Genomic DNA, 25,109 nt, shown 5'->3' on the forward strand with positions numbered 1-25,109 from the left:
GGGGAGGAGATGGAAGGGGAGGAGATGGAAGGGGAGGAGATGGAAGGGAAGGGATGGGAAGGGAAGGGATGGGAAGGGGAGGGATGGGAAGGGGAGGGATGGGAAGGGGAGGGAAGGGGAGGGGAGGGGAGGGGAGGGTAGAGAAGGGGAGGGAAGGGGAGGGAAGGGGAGGGAAGGGGAGGGAAGGGGAGGGAAGGGGAGGTGAGGTGAGGGGAGGGAAGGGGAGGGAAGGGGAGGAGAGGGGAGGGAAAGGGAAGGGGAGGGAAGGGGAGGGAAGGGAGGGGAGGGAAGGGGAGGGAAGGGAGGAGAGAGGGAGGGGAGGGAAGGGGAGGAGAGGGGAGGGGAGGGAAGGGGAGGGGAGGGAGGGAAGGGAAGGGAAGGGAGGGGAGGGAGGGAAGGGAAGGGAAGGGGAGGGGAGGGGAGGGGAGGGAAGGGGAGGGGAGGGGAGGGAAGGGGAGGGGAGGGGGAAGGGGAGGGGAGGGGGGAGGGAAGGGGAGGGGAGGGGGGAGGGAAGGGAAGGGGAGAGGAGGGGAGGGTAGGGGAGAGGAGGGGAGAGGAGGGGAGGGAAGGGGAGAGGAGGGGAGGGAAGGGGAGAGGAGGGGAGGGAAGGGGAGAGGAGGGGAGGGAAGGGAGAGGAGGGGAGGGAAGGGGAGAGGAGGGGAGGGAAGGGGAGAGGAGGGGAGGGAAGGGGAGGGGAGGGAAGGGGAGAGGAGGGGAGGGAAGGGGAGGGAGGGGAAGGAGGGGAGGGAAGGGGAGGGAAGGGGAGGGGAGGGAAGGAAGGGGAGGGGAGGGAAGGGAGGGAAGGGAAGGGGAGGGGAGGGAGGGGAGGGAGGAAGGGAAGGGGAGGGGAGGGAAGGGAGGAGGGGAGGGAAGGGAGGGAAGGGGAGTGGAGGGAAGGGAGGGAAGGGGAGTGGAGGGAAGGGAGGGAAGGGGAGTGGAGGGAAGGGGAGTGGAGGGAAGGGAGGGGGGAAGGGAGTGGAGGGAAGGGAGGGGGGAAGGGAGGGGGGGAGTGGAGGGAAGGAGGGGGGAAGGGGAGGGGAGGGAAGGAGGGGGGAAGGGGAGGGGAGGGGAGGAGGGGGAGGGAGGGAGGGAGGGGGGAAGGGGAGGGGAGGGGAAGGGAGGGGGAAGGGAGGGAGGGGAAGGGAGGGGGGAAGGGGAGGGAGGGGAAGGGAGGGGGGAAGGGAGGGGAGGGGAAGGGAGGGGGGAAGGGGAGGGGGGAAGGGGAGGGGAGGGAAGGGAGGGGGGAAGGGAGGGGGGAAGGGAGGGGGGAAGGGGAGGGGAAGGGAGGGGGAAGGGGAGGGAAGGGAGGGGGGAAGGGGAGGGGAAGGGAGGGGGAAGGGAGGGGGAAGGGAGGGGGAAGGGAGGGGGGAAGGGAGGGGGAAGGGGAGGGAAGGGAGGGGGGAAGGGGAGGGGAAGGAGGGGGGAAGGGGAGGGGAAGGGAGGGGGGAAGGGAGGGGGAAGGGAGGGGGAAGGGAAGGGGAAGGGAGGGGGGAAGGGAGGGGGGAAGGGGAGGGGAAGGGAGGGGGGAAGGGAGGGGGGAAGGGAGGGGGGAAGAGGGGAAGGGAGGGGGGAAGGGGAGGGGAAGGGAGGGGGGAAGGGGAGGGGGGGAGGGGGGAAGGGAGGGGAAGGGAGGGGGGAGGGAAGGGGGGAGGGAAGGGGGGAGGGAAGGGAGGGGGGAGGGAAGGGGAGGGGAAGGGAGGGGGGAGGGAAGGGAGGGGAAGGGAGGGGGGAGGGAAGGGGAGGGGAAGGGAGGGGGGGAGGGAAGGGGAAGGGAAGGGGATGGAAGGGAGGGGGGGGAAAGGGAAGGGAAGGGGATGGAAGGGAGGGAGGGGGGGGGAAGGGAAGGGGAGGGGAGGGGAGGGAAGGGAAGGGAAGGGGAGGGAAGGGAAGGGGAGGGAAGGGAAGGGGAGGGAAGGGGATGGAAGGGAGGGGAGGGGAGGGGAGGGGAGGTAGAGAAAAGAGGAGTAAAGAAGAGGAACAGGAGGGAGGAGAGGAAAGAGGAGGGGAGGGAAGGGGTGGGGAGAAAAGAGGAGGGAAAAGGAGGGGGAGGGAGGGAAGGGAGGGGAGAAGGGAAGGGGATGGAAGGGGAGGGAAGGGAAGGGAAGGGGAGGGGAGGGAAGGGGAGGGGAGGGAAGGGATGGGGAGGGGAGGGAAGGGATGGGGAGGAAAGGGAAGGGGAGGAAAGGGAAGGGAAGGGAAGGGGAGGAGAGGAAAGGGAAGGGGAGGAGAGGGGAGGGGAGGAGAGGGGAGGGGAGGAGAGGGGAGGGGAGGGGAGGAGAGGGGAGGGGAGGGGAGGGAAGGGGAGGGAAGGGGAGGGAAGGGCAGGGGAAGGGGGAGGGAAGGGGGAGGGGAAGGGGGAGGGAAGGGGGAGGGGAAGGGGGAGGGAAGGGGGAGGGGAAGGGGGAGGGAAGGGGGAGGGGAAGGGGGAGGGGAGGGGAGGGGAAGGGGGAGGGGAGGGGAGGGGAAGGGGGAGGGAAGGGGAGGGGAAGGGAGGGGGAAGGGGAGGGGAAGGGAGGGGGGAGGGGGAAGGGAGGGGGGAGGGGGGAAGGGAAGGGGAGGGAGGGGGGAGGGGGGAGGGGGGAGGGAAGGGGAGGGAGGGGGGAGGGAAGGGGAGGAAAGGGAAGGGGAGGGGAGGGAAGGGAGGTAGAGAAAAGAGGAGGAAGGGAACAGGAGGGAGGAGAGGAAAGAGGAGGGGAGGGAAGGGGTGGGGAGAGGAGGGGAGGGAAGGGGTGGGGAGAAAAGAGGAGGGAAAAGGAGGGAGGAGGGAAGGGGGAGGGAGGAAGGGAGGGCTGGCAGTCGGGCAGGCTACACTGCACTTGGCAGGAGACTGGATGCTGACAGGGAGCTCCAGCCGCCGCTCACCTGGGCTTGTCGCTGCTGTCGGGATTGTGTTGCTGAGCGATCACTGAGTGAGCAGTGAGCTGAAGGAAGGGCTTTGCAGGGCTTCTTCCAGATGGTTGTTGCTGTTCCAGGGAACATGAGGTGAATTCGGAGCCGTTCTGATTCTGTGATGTGGAATAAGGATCTCTTCTGTGTTAAAGGGTTCGTGTCTGATGTTTACAGATGGACCCTGTGCTCGGCGATGCAACCGGGGCGAGAACAGTAGGATTAAGTCTGCGATTTGTGAGAAAAAACATATTATAATCTGGAATAAGGAGCCCGAGGCAGGAAAGGGAATCAATATTCGGAATGCAATGGGCATTTGCTTTCGAGAACAGATGCGCTCGGAGTAGAATGTGCCTTGCAGTAAAATAAATCAGAGATCCTTTCCTTCCATCAGGATTAGATGGGGACAGTTTATTGCAAAGGTTCATGCAACATTTGGAGTGAGAAGATGTCTCTCAACTGTCCTTTGAACAGCACTGCTGTGAGAAATGGCTTTCTGGTCCAGCCCAACAGTCCATCCATATAAAGTATCTCAGCGGCTGCTCTTTGCCTTCACTCTGTCTGTCTCACTCACCTATGTCTGCTACACTTTGATGAGTTGCTACACCTCTATCCAATTCCCCTTGCACGATACCAGCTACCTGTACCAATCCCGGCCCCTGCTGACTGAGCAGAAGCAAGAAAGAGTTGGCGAGCGCCCGACAACTCCAAGGGATTGGGTCAGCCCTAGCCCCAGGGTGGAGACGGCCAGCTCTGAGAGAGTCCCGGGGGAGGTGGCGGGGACAACGGGCGACTGGAGGGACAGCCCGGTCGAGGTCTACACGGTGCAGAGCTGGCTTGAGAGGGAAGCGCAGGAATCCAGCACCACGGACGAAGAGCTGAGCCGAAGTAACAGCACCCCGGACTTTGGGCTCCAGCGGCTGCCCCAGGCTATCATCATCGGAGTGAAGAAGGGAGGCACTCGGGCGCTGCTGGAGGCTATCCGGGTGCACCCGGACGTCAGGGCCGTCGGGGTGGAGCCTCACTTCTTCGACAGGCACTATGAGAAGGGGCTGGAATGGTACAGGTAAGAGGCAACTCTCAGGGACTGCATTATGGAGAGGGGAGACCATCCCAATGAGGAGGGACCCTAGCAACCTGCAGCCCCACCTCCCCAAAACATATGAATGCACCATCCCACTCAAGTTATGCATCATTAATTCTTGCCATTGGCACCTAATGGGTTAAAATATTTTGGCTGTGCACAGTTGACTTACAATATATCAAATTAAGCCAGAAGCCTAATTTAAATATACCTATTCTGCATCTAATGCAAATCCTGGTCGCAGATTAATACATTCACATTCTCAAATTCTGCGATGTGTGTTCCGCTCTGTGCCCAGCAAGTACGATGCATTTTATGAGCCATGACTCAGAGCATAATCTGGTGCAGAAACACTACACTCTCGCAGGAGACACGTTTAAATGGAGAGTTTCTGAGTTGGTTTCGTGCAGGGAGTAGAAAGAGACGGTTTAATCCACTTAATGGAATTGCAGCCTTTATTTTCAAGGCATTATTTAATGAAACAGTAAGTGCCTGTATGGGCAGGAGAGGCGATCATGATATTTGGATTTAGATTGCCCTGATGCGACGCGGGGACTTCCAGGGAGATGTGTGCTGCGAGTCTGGCGCAATTTCTACTCCCAGATACCAGTGCATCCATCTAATTGGCAGGGGATGTGTTAGGAACATGCTTCTGTTCTTAACTTATTGAAACCCACTCCAGCACCGTATGTGTTCAGTGACTGGACTCCACAGTTCCAAAAGATCAATGCAAATCGGTGGCAGTGGCCAGAGAGATGCGTTAAAAATACGCTGTGTTGAGGGCTGAGATTGTGAAATGCTCTGTATATTGTTAATGCTGTACTGTCCCTGTTTTCGGCTAAAGTGGGGGAGAATGTAAGCTAAATTAGGCACATTTTTGTAACTGCCCCGCCCAGCTTTGTCTCATTTTTAACCAAATAAAAAATGGGAGATGGAGGGAAGTTACACTAGCAAAGCCCTGACTCATATCCAGGGTCGCCAGAGATGTGTCTATTACTGAGAAGCTTCAACATCAGTCTCCTAGTATCTAAACGAAATGGTTGTGAATTTTCAAGTAGGCATTTTCCCCGTTACTTTTTCAAATATATTATCTAAAGGGCCTTTACATTGTAGATTATTTTACTGTGGGAGAGCACTGTGTGATCTTTACCAATGAGGAGGTCACAGTCAGCTTTGTGTTGTGTGTCTGTTAATGGAACATATAAGGAAGACACCTGTGTGGCAAGACGAGAGAAGCTGGGATTGCTCCCCTTAAAGCAGGGAAGATTTGCTCGAAGTGTGAAATTATGAAGGGTTTTAATATAGATAGGGAGAAACTGTTTCCAGTGGCAGAAGGACTAGTAACCAGAGGACTTAGATTTTATATAATTACTAAAAGAATGGGGGGGGGGGGGGTGGGGGCAGGGCACAAAATCATTATGATCTGGAATGCTCTGCTTGAAAGGGTGGAAGCAGATTCAATAGTAATTTTCAAAAAGGAATTGAATAAATACTTGGAAAGGAAAATTTTGCAGAGTTATGTCGAAAGAGCAGGGTAGTGGGACTAGTTGGATAACACGTTCAAAGAGTTGGCACAGCCACAATGGGTTTCCTTCACTTTGTGGTTCTGTGATCACACCTTTAAATTCTGTCTCCATTCCTTTTAGCTTGTCCTATCCTGACATGTAGAAGTGATGTGTTCCTGAGCCTCTGTCCTATTGCAGGACCGACCCTCACAAACATTGCATGTGTTGGAGTGAAATTATACCCACCCTCCACTTGAAGAAATGGTGTTGTGCTCCCAGCTCCTGCTATGTCCCTCCAGTACCCCAAATCACCCTTCATCGCTGGGATCAGTCTCAAAATAAAAGCCTCAACCTGGGTTGGCTCCAGCTATCTTGCAACCCAACACAAGCCTTAATGGGGCCAGAGAGATAAACAGAGGGAGAGGCACAAAGAGAGAGAGAGAGAGATAGAAAAAGAATGATACAGGCAGACAGATAGACTGAGAGAGAACCCGGGGGGGAAGAGAAAGAGAGAGATTAAATTTCTCATCTTTGTTTTCAAATCCCTCCATTGCCTCACCCCTCCCTATTACTGTAATCTCCTTCAGCCCTACTACCCTCCAAGATCTTTGCAGGCCTCCAACTCTGGCTTCTTGCTCAACCCCTATATCTTTCACCCCACCATTGAAGGTCATGCCTTCAGCTGTCTAGGCCTAAGTATTGGACTTCCCTCCACAAATCTCCCTGCCTTTTCCTGCATTATTGGTGCTATATAAATGCAATTGTGGTTGTTCCAATTGATGGGCTACTCCTTCCTGACCCTTTGAGTGGCCAGCTTTCTCCTTCATGACCCTTTGAGAGTCAGCCTCATCCTTCCTGAGCCTTGAGTGGCCAACTTTTTCCTTCTTGACCCTTGAGTGGACGGCTTTCTCCTTCTTGACCCTTTAAGTGGCCAGCTTTATCCTTCCTGACCCTTGAGTGGCCAGCTTTCTCCTTCCTGACCCTTGAGTGGCCAGCTTTCTCCTTCCTGACCCTTGAGTGGCCGGCTTTCTGCTTCCTGACCCTTGAGTGGCCGGCTTTCTCCTTCCTGACCCTTGAGTGGCCGGCTTTCTCCTTCCTGACCCTTGAGTGGCCGGCTTTCTGCTTCCTGACCCTTGAGTGGCCGGCTTTCTCCTTCCTGACCCTTATTGTGGTCGGCCTCATCCTGACCCTTTGAGTGGCCGGCTTTATTCTTCCTGACCCTTTGAGTGGCCAGCTTTATCCTTCCTGACCCTTGAACTGACTATGACTTCATCCAAATGCCCAGGAACTATGGTACAGAAAAAACAGACACATCTATCACCACTGGCGACTAATCTCCCTGCTTCTGGGTTGCTGTGGATCACTATGAACAAAGAGAAGATTCTGATAATTTATTGGCTGTGAAGTGCTTTGGGATATCCTAAGGGCATGAAAGGTGCTATATAAATGAAAGTTTTTTCTTTTGTTATTAGGACGTCCACAGCGAGCAGGAACAGAAAAGTGTCACAGGTTTTAAGCTTTTGAAAAAAAAAGCAGCTTGTTGTCATGGTGACTTGGGCCTAGTTGTCAGGTCATTGCAAGCTATGGTTCAAGGGAAGCAGTATCATTCAGGAGATCAGGAAAATGGAACTTTCTAGAAATAATTCATCACTTATTCTGTCTGTCACACTTCTTTCACATGTTTATTTTGGTTGATTACTATAAGGGTAGATTTTGCAGGGATGGGGCAGAATGAAAATATGTGCTCTCAACTGGCTCAGCAAGGTAGCTGCAGAGAACTGCAAAGACACACAAAAAGACACAGGCTGCTAAGTCTCTCTCTTGTCATTTTATATTTAATTATTTGCCTAATTAACTCAATTGGGAGAAACTGTAGAGAGAAGTTACCTAAACAAATCCTGCAAGTCTCAAAAAAAGGTAATTTTATTTTAACTGAAAAACGTAAGTGAAGAATCCAAGGCCTAATGGAACAAGGTGCCAATGTGAAGACCAAGACCTATAGTCTAAACACCTCTACTAAATCTCCTCTTAGCCTTCTTTGATCAAGTGGGAATAGTTCCAATATCTCAAGTCTATCCACTTAACTATAATTTCCTATCCCTGGCATCATCCTGGTAAAACTATGCTGTACGTTTTCTATGGCTTTACATGGTGGTTAGGTGCTCATAGAGCACTGAACTTCAGGTAACTCTTAGCTGAAAATCATACACCTGAGGCACCACCTCATGCTAAAAGCAAAGCTGGTTAAATGTGGCAAGTTACAACATATCACAAGAGCCACTTGGGTTGTTCAAGGCAACATTGCATCCTCTCCTTTCTGCTAGCTTCCTTTCTTGTCTTTAATTTCCTTCACTCTCTTCACAGTCGCATTGGACGTGGCATTTGTAAGTGTTATATTCTCCTGCAGCTATGTACATGGGGATTTCCCAGCATCCACAGTGGTGGTGAAAACACTCTACTAACTCTCCACGTACTGTGGCTTTAATAGAGGACCGTCTCTACCATTTCCAATGCTGGGATAGCTACACCCATATATTGTCTGTTAATGTCCTCGGGAGAGAATGTGGGAGAACGGTCAGCCTGATCTACACAGCAGAGACCAGGCTCCAGAGGCAGGAGAGTTGACAGACTCAATGATCCCAAGCTTTAGTTTTCAAAACTAGATTGTAGGAGGCAGGGAAGACGGAGGGAGGGGGAGAGCACCACAGTTTTGAGGACCTACAAAAGAATGAGTTAGAATGAGTCTTGGTTTCAACATAGAAGAGAGACAGTTTGCAGGACATGGTAGTTAGAACTGAGGTAGAACAAGAGAGAAAGGTCCCTGGCAGTAAAAACAGAAAATGCTGGAAATATTCAGCAGATACTCAGAGAGAAACAGTTAACGTTTCAGATTTGTAACCTTTCATCAGAACTTGAGATGTATCTGTAAAAGCATGCTTCGTAGATATCTGATCAAACACAAGAAGAGAAATAGAATGCAATGAAGGTGAACCACGTAGAAGTGACAAACGAAAATCTGGTTTGAAAGAAGAGCAGAACTTCAAAGTGGGCATTCCTAAAAAAGAAGTGGCAGTGAATTAAACAATAATACAAAAGTAAAATACTGCAGAAGCTGGAATATGAAATAAAAACAGGAAATGCTAGATATACTCAACAGGTCTGGCAGCATCTGAGGAGCAAGAAGCAGAGTTAACGTTCCTTCTGTTTCTCTCTCCACAGATGTCCCCAGACCTACTGAGTATTTCCAGCATTTCCGGCTTTTATTTCAAATTTCCAGCGTCTGCAATATTTTGCTTTTGTATAAGTTCCAGAGGAGAATTGTTAATATAAATATTGATGAAGAAAATAGAGATGAGGAAGGTTATAGTGAATGTCATGTTGCAATTTGGGCATGGGAGACAATGTTCTATCATGTGACAAGCTACTCTTCCATTTCTGTTCCAATACCATGTTCCTGTTCCTGCAATGTTTTTATTGAATTCAACCCAAAGTGTAGAGAGCTTTAAGGGATCACCTTGCATTCACTTAAGTAAAGGTGGCATTCATGCATTGCAGAGCTTGCTGCCTCTATGCACTTTCTATTATGTGCTTCGCTCCCCATATTCAACAGTCACACTATAATCCAGCAGCTGTTAGTCATTTGCATTCAGGAGATCAGACGACAGTGAATCACTTCTAATGTACATGTACTCATGGGATAAATGCACTCAACCCAATACCCTAGGCCACAGGCAAAGGGACTGCAGGTCAGAGATAGAGTTACAACAGAGTTTTTGACCCAGGTATTTTTTGAGCCCAGCTCCACACTGGGTGTTTGAGATTGGTAATTTTACTGTTAGGAATCTGCAGGCCAAGTATTTGTCGGGTAATTATCAAGAATTGAATAAAAGCAAAATACTTCAGATGCTGGAAATCTAAAATACGAACAGAAAATTCTGGAAATACTCAGCAGGTCTGGCAGCATCCGTGGAGAGAGAAGCAGAGTTAACTTTTCAGGTCTGTGACCTTTCATCAGAAACATTAACTCTGTTTCTCTCTCCACAGATGCTGCCAGACCTGCTGAGTATTTCCAGCATTTTCTGTTTTTATCAAGACTTGAAAACGGGTCCTTGGACTTTGCACATCTCTCACCCTTCTGCACATCATTTAAAACCAAAATGACTGGACCTCGACTGATGTTAATCTAACTCTGTCACACTGTCACTCAGTAATCCCCCTCGCTGCCCCCTCCCCCTCACCCACCCAGCGCCCTATCTTACTGACTGTATCACTGCTGATATTAATACAATGCTCTCGCACTACCTTGCTTGGTAACTGATTGCATCATTACAAGAGCTTCCTGCTCGCTGTTATTTGGTAAATAAGGCACACACAGGTCTGGAAATTGTAAAGGTTTTCTGTACTTTCATAGAAACATACTTTTTTAAAAAAATAAGACATTTGAAATATGTGATAAAATAAGTTTGCTCCCTGCACACTGTGTGAGGGTTTGAGGGTCCCATTGTGGAGTCTGATCACTATCGAATCATGTTGCGTCCCTTCTGAGCATCTGTCTCCCTGGTGTAGTCATTTCCTGTATTGCATGGATGCGCTTTAATATCCTTGCTAATTGATCATCTCCAACTGTCGATGTGGGTTGGTTAGATGCTGGCCATTCGGCTCAAGCCCAGTCCAGTGCAATGGGATGAAAGTCTCCTTCATCTGCTTGCAGTGAGGATCTACAGTCAAGTGAGTTTGTACTTGGTTCAACCCAGTTCCAAATGTGGTGCCAACTGTCACTAAATTGTCATTCTCAAGCAAGAGAAACTGCACGAATGTTGCTATGGGAAATGGGAGAACGTTACTCTGTGCAGGACCAAAGGGCCACTGTCTAATTTTGGTCAGCACCTTCTGATGGGAAGAAAAATAACACAGCAAGTGTGATGTGGCCAATCAACCCCAACCGTGAACAATATCTGCAGCACCCTCAGATCTAAAGTGGTTCATTCTCTTGCTCCCTTCACCCTCGCTCAATGCCAGATTCAGATTCAAAGAAAAATATAACACATGCAGCAGCGATAGATTATGGTGCAAAAAAATCACTGAAACCTCACTTAGCACAACACTCAAAGCCTGATTAAACATTCACCTCATGCCAGATAACACCAACTGATACAGCCAAAGTTTTTGGCACCATGAAGCCTTCAACCTGTTCTAATTTAAGTCAGTAAAGCAGCAGGTTTGACAATGGGTTTAACCTGTGACAGCTCATAATAGAAAATGTTTCCAACAATCACTATATTTAATGCTTTTCTTTAGATCTCATCAAGGTGAAGAATGTCAGTGCTGAGGAATGGAACTTTTCCTATATTACGCACCCAGTATTGGCATCAAAGGATATGTGTTAGATACAGAATAAAACTTCCTCTACACTGTCCTATCAAACAATCCCAGGGCAGGTATAAAAAAGCAGTATATTATTTGAATGGTGAGAGACTGGAAATGTTTACATTCAGAGGGACCTGGGTGTCCTTGTACATGATCATAGAAAGTTAACATACAGGTACAGCAAGCAATTAGATAGACAAATGGTAAATTAGTTTTTGTTACAAAGGGATTGGAGTATAAGAGTAAAGAAGTCTTCCGACAATTATACAGGCCATTGGGTAGGCCACACCTGGAGTACTGTGTGAAGCTTTGTTCTCCTTACTTAGGGAAGGACATACTTGTCCCAGAGGGAGTGCAATGAAGGTTTACTAGGATGAGGGGATTGTCCTATGAGGAGAGATTGAGTAGACCAAGCCTACATTCCCTGGAGTTTAGAAGAATGAAAGGTGACCTAATTGAAACATTAAAAATTCATATGGGGCTTGACAGGGTAGATGCTGAGAAAATGTTTCCCTTGGCTGGGGAATGTAGAACTCGGGATCATAGTCTCAGAATAATGGGTCAAGCATTTAGGACTGAGTTGAGGAGAATTCTTCACTCAAAGGGCAGGACTTTATGCTGCTCTTGGAGACAGGCACAGAGGCAGGGGGGCAAACAAAATAGCAAGGGCTGCTGTTCCTCACATTGTCCAGGCCCCCTGCCATTTTGTCCAGGGCGGGAAAGGCCGAGGACAGTCTTCACGCCCCAGGCCAATTGAGGCTCTTAAGTGGCCAATAAGGGCCTCTTCCCACCTTCACTCCAGTTTTATGGAGGACGGAGGGGCCTGACACGGCATGGAGATGGTGCCAGGTAAGATCTGGCAGCCTCCTAGAGGGGTCGGGGGGCTCCCTCCTTTGGGGGCAATCCAGGACCCCCAGAGGGCCCCCACAGCAGTGCTGGTCGGTCCCACAGGAAGACCCCACCCCAACCCCGTCACCAGGGCCTGCCTAACTGGCCCCAGTAACCCCGACCCCATTTAGCTGTTGTGGAGGTCCGGGTGATCAGCCAGCAGCTCTGGAGGCAGGAGGTTGTCCCTTAAAGGGACAGTCCCCAATGACGGGCAGTTATAGCAATAGGTGTCCGAAGGAGTGCTAAGGCAGGATTTCCCCCCGCCTTCCGGCCCACCGCCGGGACCCCTGTCGCTGGAATAAAATCTGGCCCAAAGGGTTGTGAATCTTTGGAATTCTCTATGCCAGAGAGCTATGGATGCCCTATCATGAGAATATTCAAGACAGAGGTTGCTAGATTTTTGGGAATTAAGGGATACGGAAATAGTGCAGGAAAGATGGGTTGAGGTAGAAGATCGGCCACAATCTTGTTGAATGGTGGAGCAGATCGAAGGGCCAAATGGACTACTCAAGCTGTGCTCTTATGTTTAATACCAGAGTAGATGCAGCATGGGTTAGCTACAGGATGAAGCTCTCTCTACACTGTCCCAATCTCAGAAGAACATCCATTACTGCACCAGTATGACATTTTTCCATAACCTACTCGAGGTAATCTGGAGCCCTTGAGAGCCTGATTTAAAGTCAGTTTCACTAATTTAGTCTCACAGCACATATTCATTAAATCTACCCTTTAATTCCAATTAGTGCTGAAATCAGGCAATTTATTATCATGGGTGAATGTCCCGTAGAAATTTTAAACAGGCTGTCCTGAACCCATATTTCATTTCACTCCAACAGGAGAGACTTGTGCCCCCTCATCTGGGCTTAAATTAGAGACAGGATCCAGAGGTGACAGGACATGGTTTAACCAACTGCACCACCCACACACCTAAACTCTCATTTACAGTCACAGCAGGACACAAATTACAATAAATTGGCACAATAGATTTCATGCAGACTTTACTTGGGAATCACAAAGATATTTCACCATCATCACAAATTAGCAACTAATTGTTTTTCATAAATCTGTGTGGGTGTTTGTGAAAATTGTTCTTGCATGAGTGTCTAAAATTAGTTAAGTCACTTTAAGAAAAGCTTTTATAAAAACCATCCAAACCCCTTAATTAAATTCCAGTCTGTAACTAATTCCCAGCTATTTGTTGGTGTTTCTATAAACCCTCTGATGTCCTTATTTAGATACCAGCCTGTAACTCACTCCCAGGCATGTCCAGCAATGCAGTACTCCCTTAGCAATGCACTGATGTATCAACCTGGAGTTGGACTTGAACCTACAACCTTCAGTCTCAGAGGAGAGGACTACCACTGGGCCAAGAAATGCATAAAATTAGCTGGAAGTAACCATTTTTAATGTCCAATGGAGCATGTCTTCAGACAGGTCGCAGGCTCCCACAAATAACACATTGTAGTTGTGTTTGTTGGTAGTGAGGTTGGAGAGATAGGGGGACAGCATTTGAGTGCATGTCATTCTAAATGTGTTGCCTATATCCTGATGGAATGATGAATTGTCTCAACACTTTTTCCCCCTTCCTTAGCCTGACCCCCCCACCCCCCGACTTGGTTCTTTCTTCAAGGCTGTTCCACTAGCTCCCAAGGTAAACACACCAGCCAGTGTGGTTTTGACTTACCCGGGGCTGGAGGACCCTCGGGATGTTCCCTGGCCTGTACTAAGCAGAGCCGATCTCAGTCCAAGTTGCGTAAATGAATTTGGGCTCTGGCTGCAAGTTCTAGGAAAAGTATGTACATGGGCATTGGGTGAGGACACGATCTGTCCCCTTGCTATTTACTGTTTTATCTCAATTATGCATAAACAAAAGTTACCGAATTGAAGCAGGCATCAGGCCCAACAAATCCATGTTAATTTTTACCCTCCATGAGCAAATATTCTCATTTACTCACCCTATTCTCATATCCCTTCATCGCCTTTTCCTTCATCCACATATATAACCTAATCTGTACAGTATTGAGATAGTTTCTGCCTCAAACACTAATCCTATAAATAAATTCTATTGTCTCAAATCTCTGTGTGTGAAGAACTTTCAACTGTCCTCTGTTCTAAATCACTTGCATTTAATCTTGTATCTATAGTGCCTCGTTCTTGGCCCCTCAACTATTTGATACCAGGCTACGCCTATCTACAAAAGCTAAATACTGTGAATGTTGGAAATCAGAAATAAAAACAGAAAATGCTGGAAATACTCAACAGGTCTGGCATCATCTGTGGAGAAAGAAGCAGAGTTAACTGCTGGAATCCAACTGGGACGCTGTGGATCCCACTACTGGGACCAAATGCGGGATCATGAAGGGGATTTTACTGGTGGTTGCAAATTAAGAGGCTGCCACTGGGACCACTGTCCAAGCTGCTGGACCAATCTGAGGGCCAGCAGCTCTGCTGCCTTGGCAGCACCACTGATAGAGGTGACTGCTGCTGAGGCTGCAGGGAGTAGGAGAGGGCGCCTCCATGTTAAGGTGCTCTCAAAGGGCTGGTAAGATATTTTTTTAATGTGCAGGGGCCAGGCAAGCAGGCACCAGCGATTGGAGGGGTGAATACTCCAGCAGTGCAGAGTGGCCATTAGTGCCGGATGGCCCCTCCGTTAGAAAATGGAGCCTATTGGAAGGAAGGTGCCCCTGCTCCAGGAAGCCCTTGGGAGACTGCCTCAATGTATCCAGCAGCGTTCCCATGCAGCAGGGGCCGAACTCATGTCAGTAAAATGGCCATTAATAGGCCAGTTAATTGGATTAATTGTCCACCCACCTCTGGTCAGCGGGTAGTCGAGCTGCTGCTGTTCCTGCCTTTCAAAATATCCAGTGGCAGTGGGAAGACGTCAGGCTTCCATCCAATGCCTTCTGCTGCTATTTTAGCAGCCCTCCTGCCTCCCAGCCCATCTCCACAGGGCTGGTAAAATCCTGGTTAATGTTTCAGGTCTGTGACCTTTCATCAGAACATCTATCTACCCTGTCTCATTCTTTCATAATTTTAAACATTTCTATCATGTCATCGTCCCCTAATCTGCATTGCTGTACTGATAAAAGACCTAATTTTTAAAGTCTTTCTTTGCATTTGTGTTTCCTCATACCAAGCAGCAATCTAGTGAATCTGTATTCTGTCCTCTCTCAAACTCCAACATCCATCCTATAATACTGCACACAGTACTCCAACTTTGGTCTTTATTAAAGTTTAAAACAGGCTCATCATTACCTTTTGGCTTTTAAATTCAATGCCTTTTGAGAAAACTTGAACTTCCACCAGCTTTTTCACAGCTTTATTAACTTGAAATGCTGCTGTTAACTTGCTGTGAACCTGCACCCCAAATCCTTCTGCTTTTCTGTGGCACTGAGCATACTGATAATGTAATTGGTGTTAGGTAGTGGAGACTGACAGCACCCATAGAACCAGTGAGAGTTAGTGCTTTCAGGAGAACAACTTGGGGAAAATATAAATTTTAAAGAAAAGAGGGTAAAATGCAACTGATATTGCTGTTTGATGGCACACACATGGGTGGAACCTCAAGTTGGCCGACAGCAAATGTGTTACAAAGACATTGAAGCAGTTCGGCGGCCCGCACCATGGATGCGGGCAGTCAACTGAAATCATTAAGGCCCAATTAGGGGTGATTTTGCAGCCTTGCCAGCATTTTTCTGCCAGCTCAGCGACCATGTCCCCCCACCCCCCCCAGCAGTGTGCGGAGGTCACCATCTCAGTGGAGGCAGCCTCCCTGCGACAGGCTTGGGGGTCTTTGGAGCTGGAAGCTCCATGCCCCAATGACAGGGCCACGGTCATGAAAGGCCGCACTTGCGGCCCAAACTAATCCTCCAGAGAGGTTTCTCTCCACTCTGAGGGTCCCTACTGATTTCAATCCTCCTTAGTTTTTAATTTCATGGCTGCCTCCAAAAGCAACTCCATTTCTAGGCCTCCCAGTCCCTGACTTGCCTCAGCAGCACCCACCTCAGGCTGCAGAGCTGCTGGCCCTCTGACTGACCAGCAGCATTGAGAGCCTGCCCACCATCCTCAATAGAATGGCAAACATGGAGGTGGCCAATTAGGAGACTGCGTCCGGGAAGACTGCACCGCCGGGCACGTTTCCAGCAAGTGCAGGCTTGGGACCCCCATTTGGTTTCAGCATTGAGGTCCCAAAGCTTGCGGAAAAGCGCAGCATGCTGTTTCTGTACGACTGCCACACTTCGTTGAGGGATTTTTACATTTGTAATTGGAGTGAAAGAAAGAAGGACTTGCCTTTATATAGCACCTTTCATGATCACCAGATGTTCCAAAGTGCTTTACAGCCAATTAAGTACTTTTGAAGTGTAGTCAGTGTGGTGTCAATAACAGCTGATACATTGCACCCCAAATGTTATGAGAAACCACAGGGCAGGAGAGGAAGAATTCACTGAGCAGGGATTGGGAAGAGTAAGTGGAGATCATTGGTGCTGTGCCTGAATCAGTCATTTTTCCAAATGTTCCTGAAGGTGCCAAGTGAGGCAGCAAGATGGAGGGATTTAGAAAGTGGGTTCCAGAGACAAAGGCATGAAGATTCTGCCACACATATTTAGCAGGGGAATGGTATTGAATTCACATCACATCCGTACTCCATTGGTGCTTAGGGATGTCCTGTGTGAATGAAAGGTGCTATGTAAATAATTTTTTCAAAATATGACGTAGGGCATTTGACATCTCGAATGTTTACAGTCAGATTGCAACATTAAGCCTTATATATGGATAGATAGATGCAGAGATATAGTTAGATAACCAGATAGTGTTTTTTTTTAACTGGTCTTAGTTGAGGGGATAAATGATGATCAGGACACCAGCAGAATTCTCCTCCTCCTCTTCAAATAATCTTTTAAGTCTACCAGAGCGAGTCTCAGCTTAACAACCCATCCAAAAGCCAGCACTTCAGAGAGTGCAGCACTCCCTCAATACTGCCCCTCTGACAGTGTGGCGTTCCCTCAGTACTGACTTTCCAACAGTGCCATGTTTCTTCAGTTTTGGGCTTTGGCAATGCAGCACTCCCTCAGTACTGACCCTCCGACAGTGCAACACTACACAGAAGTGTCAAGTTTGGATTTTTTTGTTCAAGTCTCTGGAGTGGGGTTTGAACTTCTGACTTTACTGACTCAGTGGTGAGAATGCTACTCACTGAGCCAGGGTAGATAGGTAACTAGCTAGCTAGATAGACTGTCAGGTAGAGAATGATTTAGACAAGCAAAGAGATGATGGATATCTATGTCTTGGAATAGATTCAGATGACTGAGAGTTAAATCCTCCTCACTTTACATAGGAACATAGTTTATTTATAAACTGAACATTCAACCTGTGCTCACAGTTATCTTTCAATCTCAATCGTCACTTGGCAATAAAAAGGAAAATTTATTTCGCACGTTAAGTTCATGGTGAATATGGGTGCAAAAACAAACTGTGTGCTACAAATTTCAGTCACGTGCTGTACAGTGCGCACCACAGGGTGGTTAAAGAGAGCAAGGAGTTCAGTTCAGCAAAGGCTCCTCACACTCGACATATGGAAACTGTTTATAGCTCTGTCTCCAAACTCACGCTGAGACAGTCTGTCTGTGTACCATTGAAGCAGCATTCAATCATTGTCAGAGATTTTATGGGACGCACCTTGAACATATTCTTTGCAAGCTTAGCTCACTTCTGTAGTTCCTGCTGATCGGGTATTTTCACACCAAACTTTCTCAAAGTAATTATCTACTTATGTAGTTAGTACTTCTTCTCTACCTCCTTATCTGCTGAAGGTGCTGACTGTTGCTGAGATACAATTCTGTTGTCCACACTCCAGTACCTCATCCATAGGGCCATTCTGCAGGGTTTTGGCTGGACAGTGAATGCCAGGATCTTGCAGAAGTATTAGAGCCTTCAACCTGCCATCTCCTTACATCCATGTAGAGTCAGTAAATAGATCTTAGGATCAGGAACTGTGGCCAATTCCCCTCCACCACCACCTTCCCTACCACAACTGCCGGTAAATAAATAACTTGAATTAGCCCCATACAAAAATCAGCTAACTCAGCTCAGGATTGGGGATCAGACTGGGCACCTTTGTGTTCTTTACAGACCCACATTGGGCAAAATTATTAGTCAATAATACTTTTACTTAAAGTGTGATGAAAGTAAAAGAAAGTCTTGCATTTCTGTAGCACCTTTCATGACCTCAGGATCACAGAATCACAGAATTGTTACAGCACAGAAGGAGGCCATTGGCTCATCGTGTCTGCACCGGCTCTCCAAATGACCAATTAACTTTGCGTCATTCCCCCGCCTTCTCCCCATAACCCTGCACATCCTTCCTCTTCAGATAACAGTCAAATTCCCTTCTGAATGCCTTGATTGAACCTGCCTCCACCACACTCTGTGGCAGTGCATTCCAGATCCTAACCACTCGCTGCGTGAAAAAGTTTTTGTCGTCATTGCTTCCTTTGCCAATTACCTTAATTCAGTGCCCTCTTGTTCTTGATCCTTTCATGAGTGGGAACAGTTTCTCCCTATCTACTCTGTCCAGACCCCTCATGATTTTGAATACCTCTATCAAATCTCCTCTCAGCCTTGGTTTCCCCAAGGAGAACAGTCCCAACTTCTCCAATCTATCCACGTAACTGAAGTTCTTCATCCCTGGAACCATTCTTGTGAATCTTTTCTGTACTCTCTCCAATGCCTGCACATCTTTCTGAAAGCGCAGTGCCCAGAACTGCATGCAGTACTCCAGTTGAGGCTGGATCCATGTTTTATACAAGTTTAACATAACTTCCTTGCTGTTGTACTCTATGCCCCTATTGATAAAACCTAGGGTACTCTCAACCTGTCCTGTCAACTTCAATGACTTATGCACATATACACCCAGGTCCCTCTGCTCCTGCACCCACTTTAGAAATGTATCCTTTATTTTATGTTGTCTCTCCATGTTCTTCCTACCAAAATGAATCACTTCACACTTCTCCGCATTGAATTTCATCTGCCACTTGTCTGCCCACCTATTCCACCTATGTCCTTTTGAAGTTCTACACTATCATCCTCACAGTTCACAATGCTTCCAAGTTTTGTATCATCTGCAAATTTTTAAATTGTCCCCGATACACCAAGGTCTAGGTCATTAATATATATCAGGAAGACTAAGTGTCTGACCCCTAGGGAATGCCACAACAAATCTTCCTCCATTCCGAAAAACATCCATTAACCACTACACTCTGTGTCCTGTCACTCAGCCAATTTCGTATCCATGTTGCTACTGTCCCTTTTATTCCATGAGCTATAACTTTGCTCACACGTTTCTTGTGCGGCACTGGATCAAATACCTTTCGGAAGTCCTTGTACACCATACCAACAGCATTACCATCATCAACCCTCTCTGTAACCTCTTCAAAAACTCCAGCAAATTAGTTAAACATGATCTTCCCTTAACAAATCCATGCCAGCTCTCCTAATTAATCTGCATTTGTCCAAGTGACTACTAATTTTGCTCTGAATTATTGTTTCTAGAAGTTTCCCCACCAATGAAGTTAAACTGATTGGCCTGTAGTTGCAGGGCTTATCTTTACACCCTTTTTTGAACAAGCATGTAATTCTCCATTCTTCTGGCACCACCCGAGTCTAAGGAAGACTGGAAAACTATGGCCAGTGGCTCTGCATTTTCCACTATCACTTCCTTCAGTATCCTTGGATGCATCTCATCTGGTCTTGGTGCTTTATCAACTTGAAGTAAAGACAGCCCATCCAATACCTCCTCATCAATTTTAAATCCTTCTAGTGCATTGATTACCTCCTCTTTCATCATGACCTGGGTAGCATCTTCTTCCTTGGTAAGGACCGATACAAAGTATTCATTTAATACCTCAGCTATGCCTCCTGCCTCCATGGGTAAATCCCTTTTTGGTCCCTATTCAGCCCCACTCCTCCTTTTATCACCGTTTTACTATTTATATGCCTATAGAAAACTTTGGGATTCCCTTTTCTGTTAGCTGCCAGTCTCTTTCCATACTCTCTCTTTGCTTCTCTTATTTGCTTTTTCACTTCTCCTCTGAACCTTCTATAAGCAGCCTGGTTCTCTGCTGTATTATACACCTGTCATCTGTCATAAGCACATTTCTGCTTCTTTATCTTAATCTCTATTTCTTCCATCATCCAGGGAGCTCTGGATTTGTTTGCTCCACCCTTCCCTTTCGTGGGAATATACCTTGACTGTGCCCGAACTATCTCTTCTTTGAAGGTAGTCCATTGTTCAGGTACTGTTCATCCTGACAGTCTTTGATTCCAATTTATCTGGGTCAGATCCATTCTTAGCCCATTGAAGTTCGCTTTCCCCAGTTAACTATTCTTACTCTGGTTTGTCCTTTACCATAGCCAACATGATACAATGATCACTGTCCCCTAAATGTTCTCCTACTGACACTTGATCCACTTGGCCCACCTCATTCCCAAGAACCAGGTCTAGCAGTGCCTCCTTTTTTGTTGGACTGGAAACAAACTGGAGTAGAAAATTTTCCAGAATACACTGTAGGAACTCTTGCCCTTCTCTGCCCTTTACACTACTACTATCCCAGTCTATATTTGGATAATTCAAATCCCCCATTATAACGATTCTAATCCTTGCACCTCTCTGTAATTTCCTTGCAAATATGTTCCTCGACATCTTTCCCACTAGTTGGCGACCTATAGACTACACTGAGCAATGTAATGGCACCTTTTTTGTTCCTTAACTCTAGCCAAATAGATTCTGTCCTTGATCCCTCTGGGACATCCTCTCTCTCTCTCCAGCACTGCAATGCTCTCCGTAGTCAATAGGAACATAGGAAATGGGAGCAGGGGTAGGCCATTTGGCCCCTTGAGCCTGCTCCACCATTCAGCTAGACCATGGCTGATCGACCTCAATGGCATTTTCATACACTATCCCCATATTCTTTGATGCCTTTAGTATCTAGAAATCTACCAATCTCTGTCTTGAACAGCCTCCAACATGCTCTGCAGAAGAGAATTCCAAAGGTTCACCACCCTCTGTGTGATCCTCCGAATCTCAGTCCTAAATGGCCTACCCCTTATTCTGAGACTGTGTCCCCTGGTTTTATACCCACAAGCCAGGTGAAACATCCTTCCTACATCTACCCTGTCACGTCCTGTAAGAATTTTGTATGTTTCAATGAATGTCTTCACATTGAGGATAGTCTCCATCATGTTGTGTGGCACTACCACGGTGCTAAATGGGATAGATTTCAAACAGATTTAGCAGTGCAAAACTGGGCATCCATGAGGTGCTGTGGGCCATCAGCAGCAGCAGAATTGTACTCAACCACAATCTGTAACCTCATGGCCTGGCATATTCCCCCACTCTACCATTACCATCAAGCTGGGGGACCAACCCTGGTTCAATGAAGAGTGCAGGAGGGCATGCCAGGTGCAGAACCAGGCACACCTCAAAATGAGGTGTCAACTTAGTGAAGATACAACCCAGGACTACTTGCGTACCAAACAGCATAAGTAGCATGCGATAGAGCTAAGTGATCCCATAACCAACGGATCAGATCTAAGCTCTGCAGTCCTGCCACATCAGTCATGAATGGGAGGATGTGGCTCCACAAATATCCCCATCCTCAATGATGGGGGAGCCCAGCACATCAGTGCAAAAGATAAGGCTGAAGCATTTGCAACAATCTTCAGCCAGAAGTGCCGAGTTGATGATCCATCTCAGCCTCCTCCTGAAGTCCCCAGCATCACAGATGCCAATCTTCAGCCAATTCGATTCACTCTGAGCGATATCAAGAAATGACTGTAGGCACTGCGTACTGAAAAGGCTATGGGCCCTGACAATATTCCGGCAATCGTACTGAAGACCTGTGCTCCAGAACTTGCTGCGCCCCTAGCCAAGCTGTTGCAGTATAGCTACAACACTGGCGTATACCTGGCAATGTAGAAAATTGCCCAGGTATGTCCTGTACACATAAAGCAGGACAAGTCCTACCTGGCCAATTACCGCCCCATCAGTCTACTTTCAATCATCAGTAAAGTGATGGAAGGTGTGGTCAACAGTGCTATCAAGCTGCACTTGCTTAGCAATAACCTGCCCAGTGACTCTCAGTTTGGGTTCAGCCAGGGCCACTCAGCTCCTGACCTCATTATAGCCTTGGTTCAAACCTGGACAAAAGAGCTGAAATCAAGAGGTGAGGCGACAGTGACTGCCCTTGACATCATGGCAGCATTTGACTGAGTATGGCATCAAGGAGCCCGAGCAAAACAGGAGTCAATGGGAATCAGGGGAAAAACTCTTCGCTGGTTGGAGTCATACCTAGCACAAAGGAAGATGGTTGTGGTTGTTGGAGGTCAGTCATCTCAGCTCCAGGACATCACTGCAGGAGTTCCTCAGGGTAGTGTCCTAGGCCCAACCATCTTCAGCTGCTTCATCAATGACCTTCTTTCAATCATAAGGTCAGAAGTGGGGATGTTCGCTGATGATTGCACAATGTTCAGCACCATTCATGACTCCTCAGATACTGAAGCATCCGTGTAGAAATGCAGGAAGACCTGGACATCCAGGCTTGGGCTGATAAATGGCAAGTAACATTCACGCCACACAAGTGCCAGGCAATGATCATCTCCAACAAGAGAGAATCTAACCATCTCCCCTTGACATTCAATGGCATTACAATCACTGAATCCCCCACTAACAACATCCTGGGGGTTACCATTGACCAGAAACTGAACTGGAGTAGCCATGTAAATACCGTGGCTACCAGAGCAGGTCAGAGGCTAGGAATCCAGGAATATTTAATGACCCATCCTGCCCTTTTCTGATCCAGGCCTCTGTTATAAACACATCACCATATTTCCACATGGCAATCTGCGCCTGTAACTAACCAATCTTATTTACCACACTCTGATCATTCGCATACATGCACAGTAACCCTGATTCATACTTTATTTCTTTCTCCCATACTCTGACCCCACCTAATAACTTACTATTCCCTACTCCAGTGCTATCTATCTCTCCCATTATTCTGTGAACCTTGGTATTGCTCTCTGATATTACTTCTTAGTTCTCACGCCCCTGACAAGTTAGTTTAAACCCTTCCCAATAGCACTAGCAAATCACCCCGCAAAGAACTCAATCCCGGCTCTACTTAGTTGGAACCCGTCCAGCCTGCACAGGTCCCATCTCCCCCAGAGCCAGTCCCAATGTCCCAAGAATCTAAACACACCATCCTGGATTCACATCTGCAGCCACAGAAATGCCTGTCTGTTCCCCTAACTGTAACATCTCCTATCACTATTGCTCTTCCAGTCCTCTTTGTAGCTCCCTGTACAGGATGTCCCGAAGTGCTTTTCTGAAGATCCCAGATCCCACTATTAGCACAGCACAGGGAGTGCACTCCATTGATCCAGTACATTGATCCAGCACAGGCAAAGCATGTTCTTTCTTGGCAGTGTATGCTATTGGTACATGCACAGCATGCTCTGTATTGGGAGTGTACAACATTGATACATGCATAGCACACTGTCAGGGAATGTCTTGGTGCCACTGCTTTCTGAATAAGGCTGCTGTATTTTCTTGCGATGTAAACAAATAAACACTAGATCCATCGTCACTGGTTTGTGCTGCTCTCAAACATCATCACAACTTTCACAGGGAGTTAAAACTCACCCTGTGTAAAGTACGTGTAAAGGAGCTGACACTGAGACACACTTGGGCTGTACAGTAGCAGACAGAAGGAAATCATTCCCCTTACCCACAGTGTACTGTACATGTACAGGAGCTGACACTGAGACATACACAGGCTGTAGAGTGCCAGACAGGAGTGAATCACTCAGTGTATACTGCCCTTTATTCAGTCCATTAATTTTCATTCCTGCTACATGACTACCAGGTTTAACGTTTTAGGCGGTTGTAAATCGAGAGAGGAACAGCTATTTTAGCCAAAACAGCCAGGCACAGTGAGGCTGATGCTGTAAAGGTTTGGCTTGTCACTCTGTGATTCCCATACAGCATAAATCAAATAATCCATTCCTTCCAACTGTCCTGAGAAACACATCAAATAATGAGCATTTCCCAGATTTTTCACCACAGAACCTGTCTCTCAATACACCTGATAGAAGCAATCTGAGTTTTACTAATGTTACTGGGGCACTTTTCACATCAGTTATCCAGCTGAAGCCCAAGGAGCATGGTGAAGAGCAGCATGGAGGTTGCAGAAAGTAAGAGAGAAAATGAAGTATATGAGGGAGTGGGTTGTTACATAACACTACATCTAGGATTAAAACCTTGTAGATTCTAGGAAGAAGGGAAAGCCATGGTAGGGAAGGAATTGCACAATTTGGAGGTCCTGGTAACAAGCGAATTGAGGCCGGACTACGGGAGGAGTGAAGGGTGCTACTCCCTTGTGTTAGGGCACTTTACAACATTTCAGCCTTCCAGGTAAAGGAATGAATGAGAGTGCTGTTGTGGGCCAGCATGGAACAGACCCTTAAAGTACAGCACACAGTGACAGTGGTGTGTGCTTGTTGATTTCTGATGTCATGGCATCACTATGGGCATATGTTGTTATTGGAACAGCTCACATACTGGGACCGGCAGTGAGGAATACCCACCTTGACAAAAAAAAAGGGTCTTCCTGATTGCTGGTCCAGTGAGTTCAGCATATATTTGATGGTGACTGCACGAGTTGGGGAAAATAGCACAAAAGTGATATAAAAGCAGAAAGAGTAGGAGGTGCAATGATTTCAGTACAATGGGGATGCAGAAACAAGGGAGAGATATTGAAAGTGAAATTCAGTTGCACAGGGCCGCTACAAAGGCCTACCTGAGTTTTCCATACATGCAAACCACCACTGTCCACTTCCCGTGGCACCCGCACAGCATGAATGAAGAGGACTGGTGCATGTAGGTATATCCCCTGTGTGCGTCGAAAGACACCGAATGACATCATAATATCGCACAGTGACCTGAATAGGCTGATGCAATGCCAAGATACCAAATTTGGTCAACGCACGTGGAGGCAGTGTCTCCATTATTTACTCCTGAAACAACAAGTGCTATGAAGCAAGATCGCCTTAGTTCTGGGGCTATTTAAAGGGCCACTCAACAAGTTGCAGCTCAGGTACTTCTGACTTACTTGTGCCGAGGCAAAGTTTGTGGAAACACTGTAATGAGTTGGTGAAGCAGGAGGGAGGAAATAACAGTGCCTTGCATAGGGCAGTTGTTGTTCTGTAACATGAACAGAATATGCTGAGGGGGAGGCGGAGAGAGGAAGCTCTGCAAGGAGGGAGAAGGAGGGCTCTCCATAGCAGGCAACATCAGCAACATATCACAGTTCACTGTGTATACA

At 47.9% G+C, this 25,109-nt stretch overlaps 1 protein-coding gene across 1 annotated transcript in view; it reads left to right on the plus strand.

Moving 5' to 3' along the window:
* Window positions 1–2,850: 2,850 nt before the first annotated feature.
* hs3st4 (heparan sulfate (glucosamine) 3-O-sulfotransferase 4) overlaps window positions 2,851–25,109 on the plus strand; it is a 222,323-nt gene continuing 200,064 nt past the window's right edge. The window contains exon 1 of the mRNA XM_068056842.1: window positions 2,851–3,952. Within this exon, the coding sequence (XP_067912943.1) occupies window positions 3,375–3,952 (578 nt within the window). The 5' untranslated portion in view covers window positions 2,851–3,374. The remainder of the gene's footprint in view (window positions 3,953–25,109) is intronic.

The sequence above is a fragment of the Heterodontus francisci genome, chromosome 24, assembly GCF_036365525.1.
Source record: "Heterodontus francisci isolate sHetFra1 chromosome 24, sHetFra1.hap1, whole genome shotgun sequence".
Classification (NCBI taxonomy): domain Eukaryota; kingdom Metazoa; phylum Chordata; class Chondrichthyes; order Heterodontiformes; family Heterodontidae; genus Heterodontus; species Heterodontus francisci.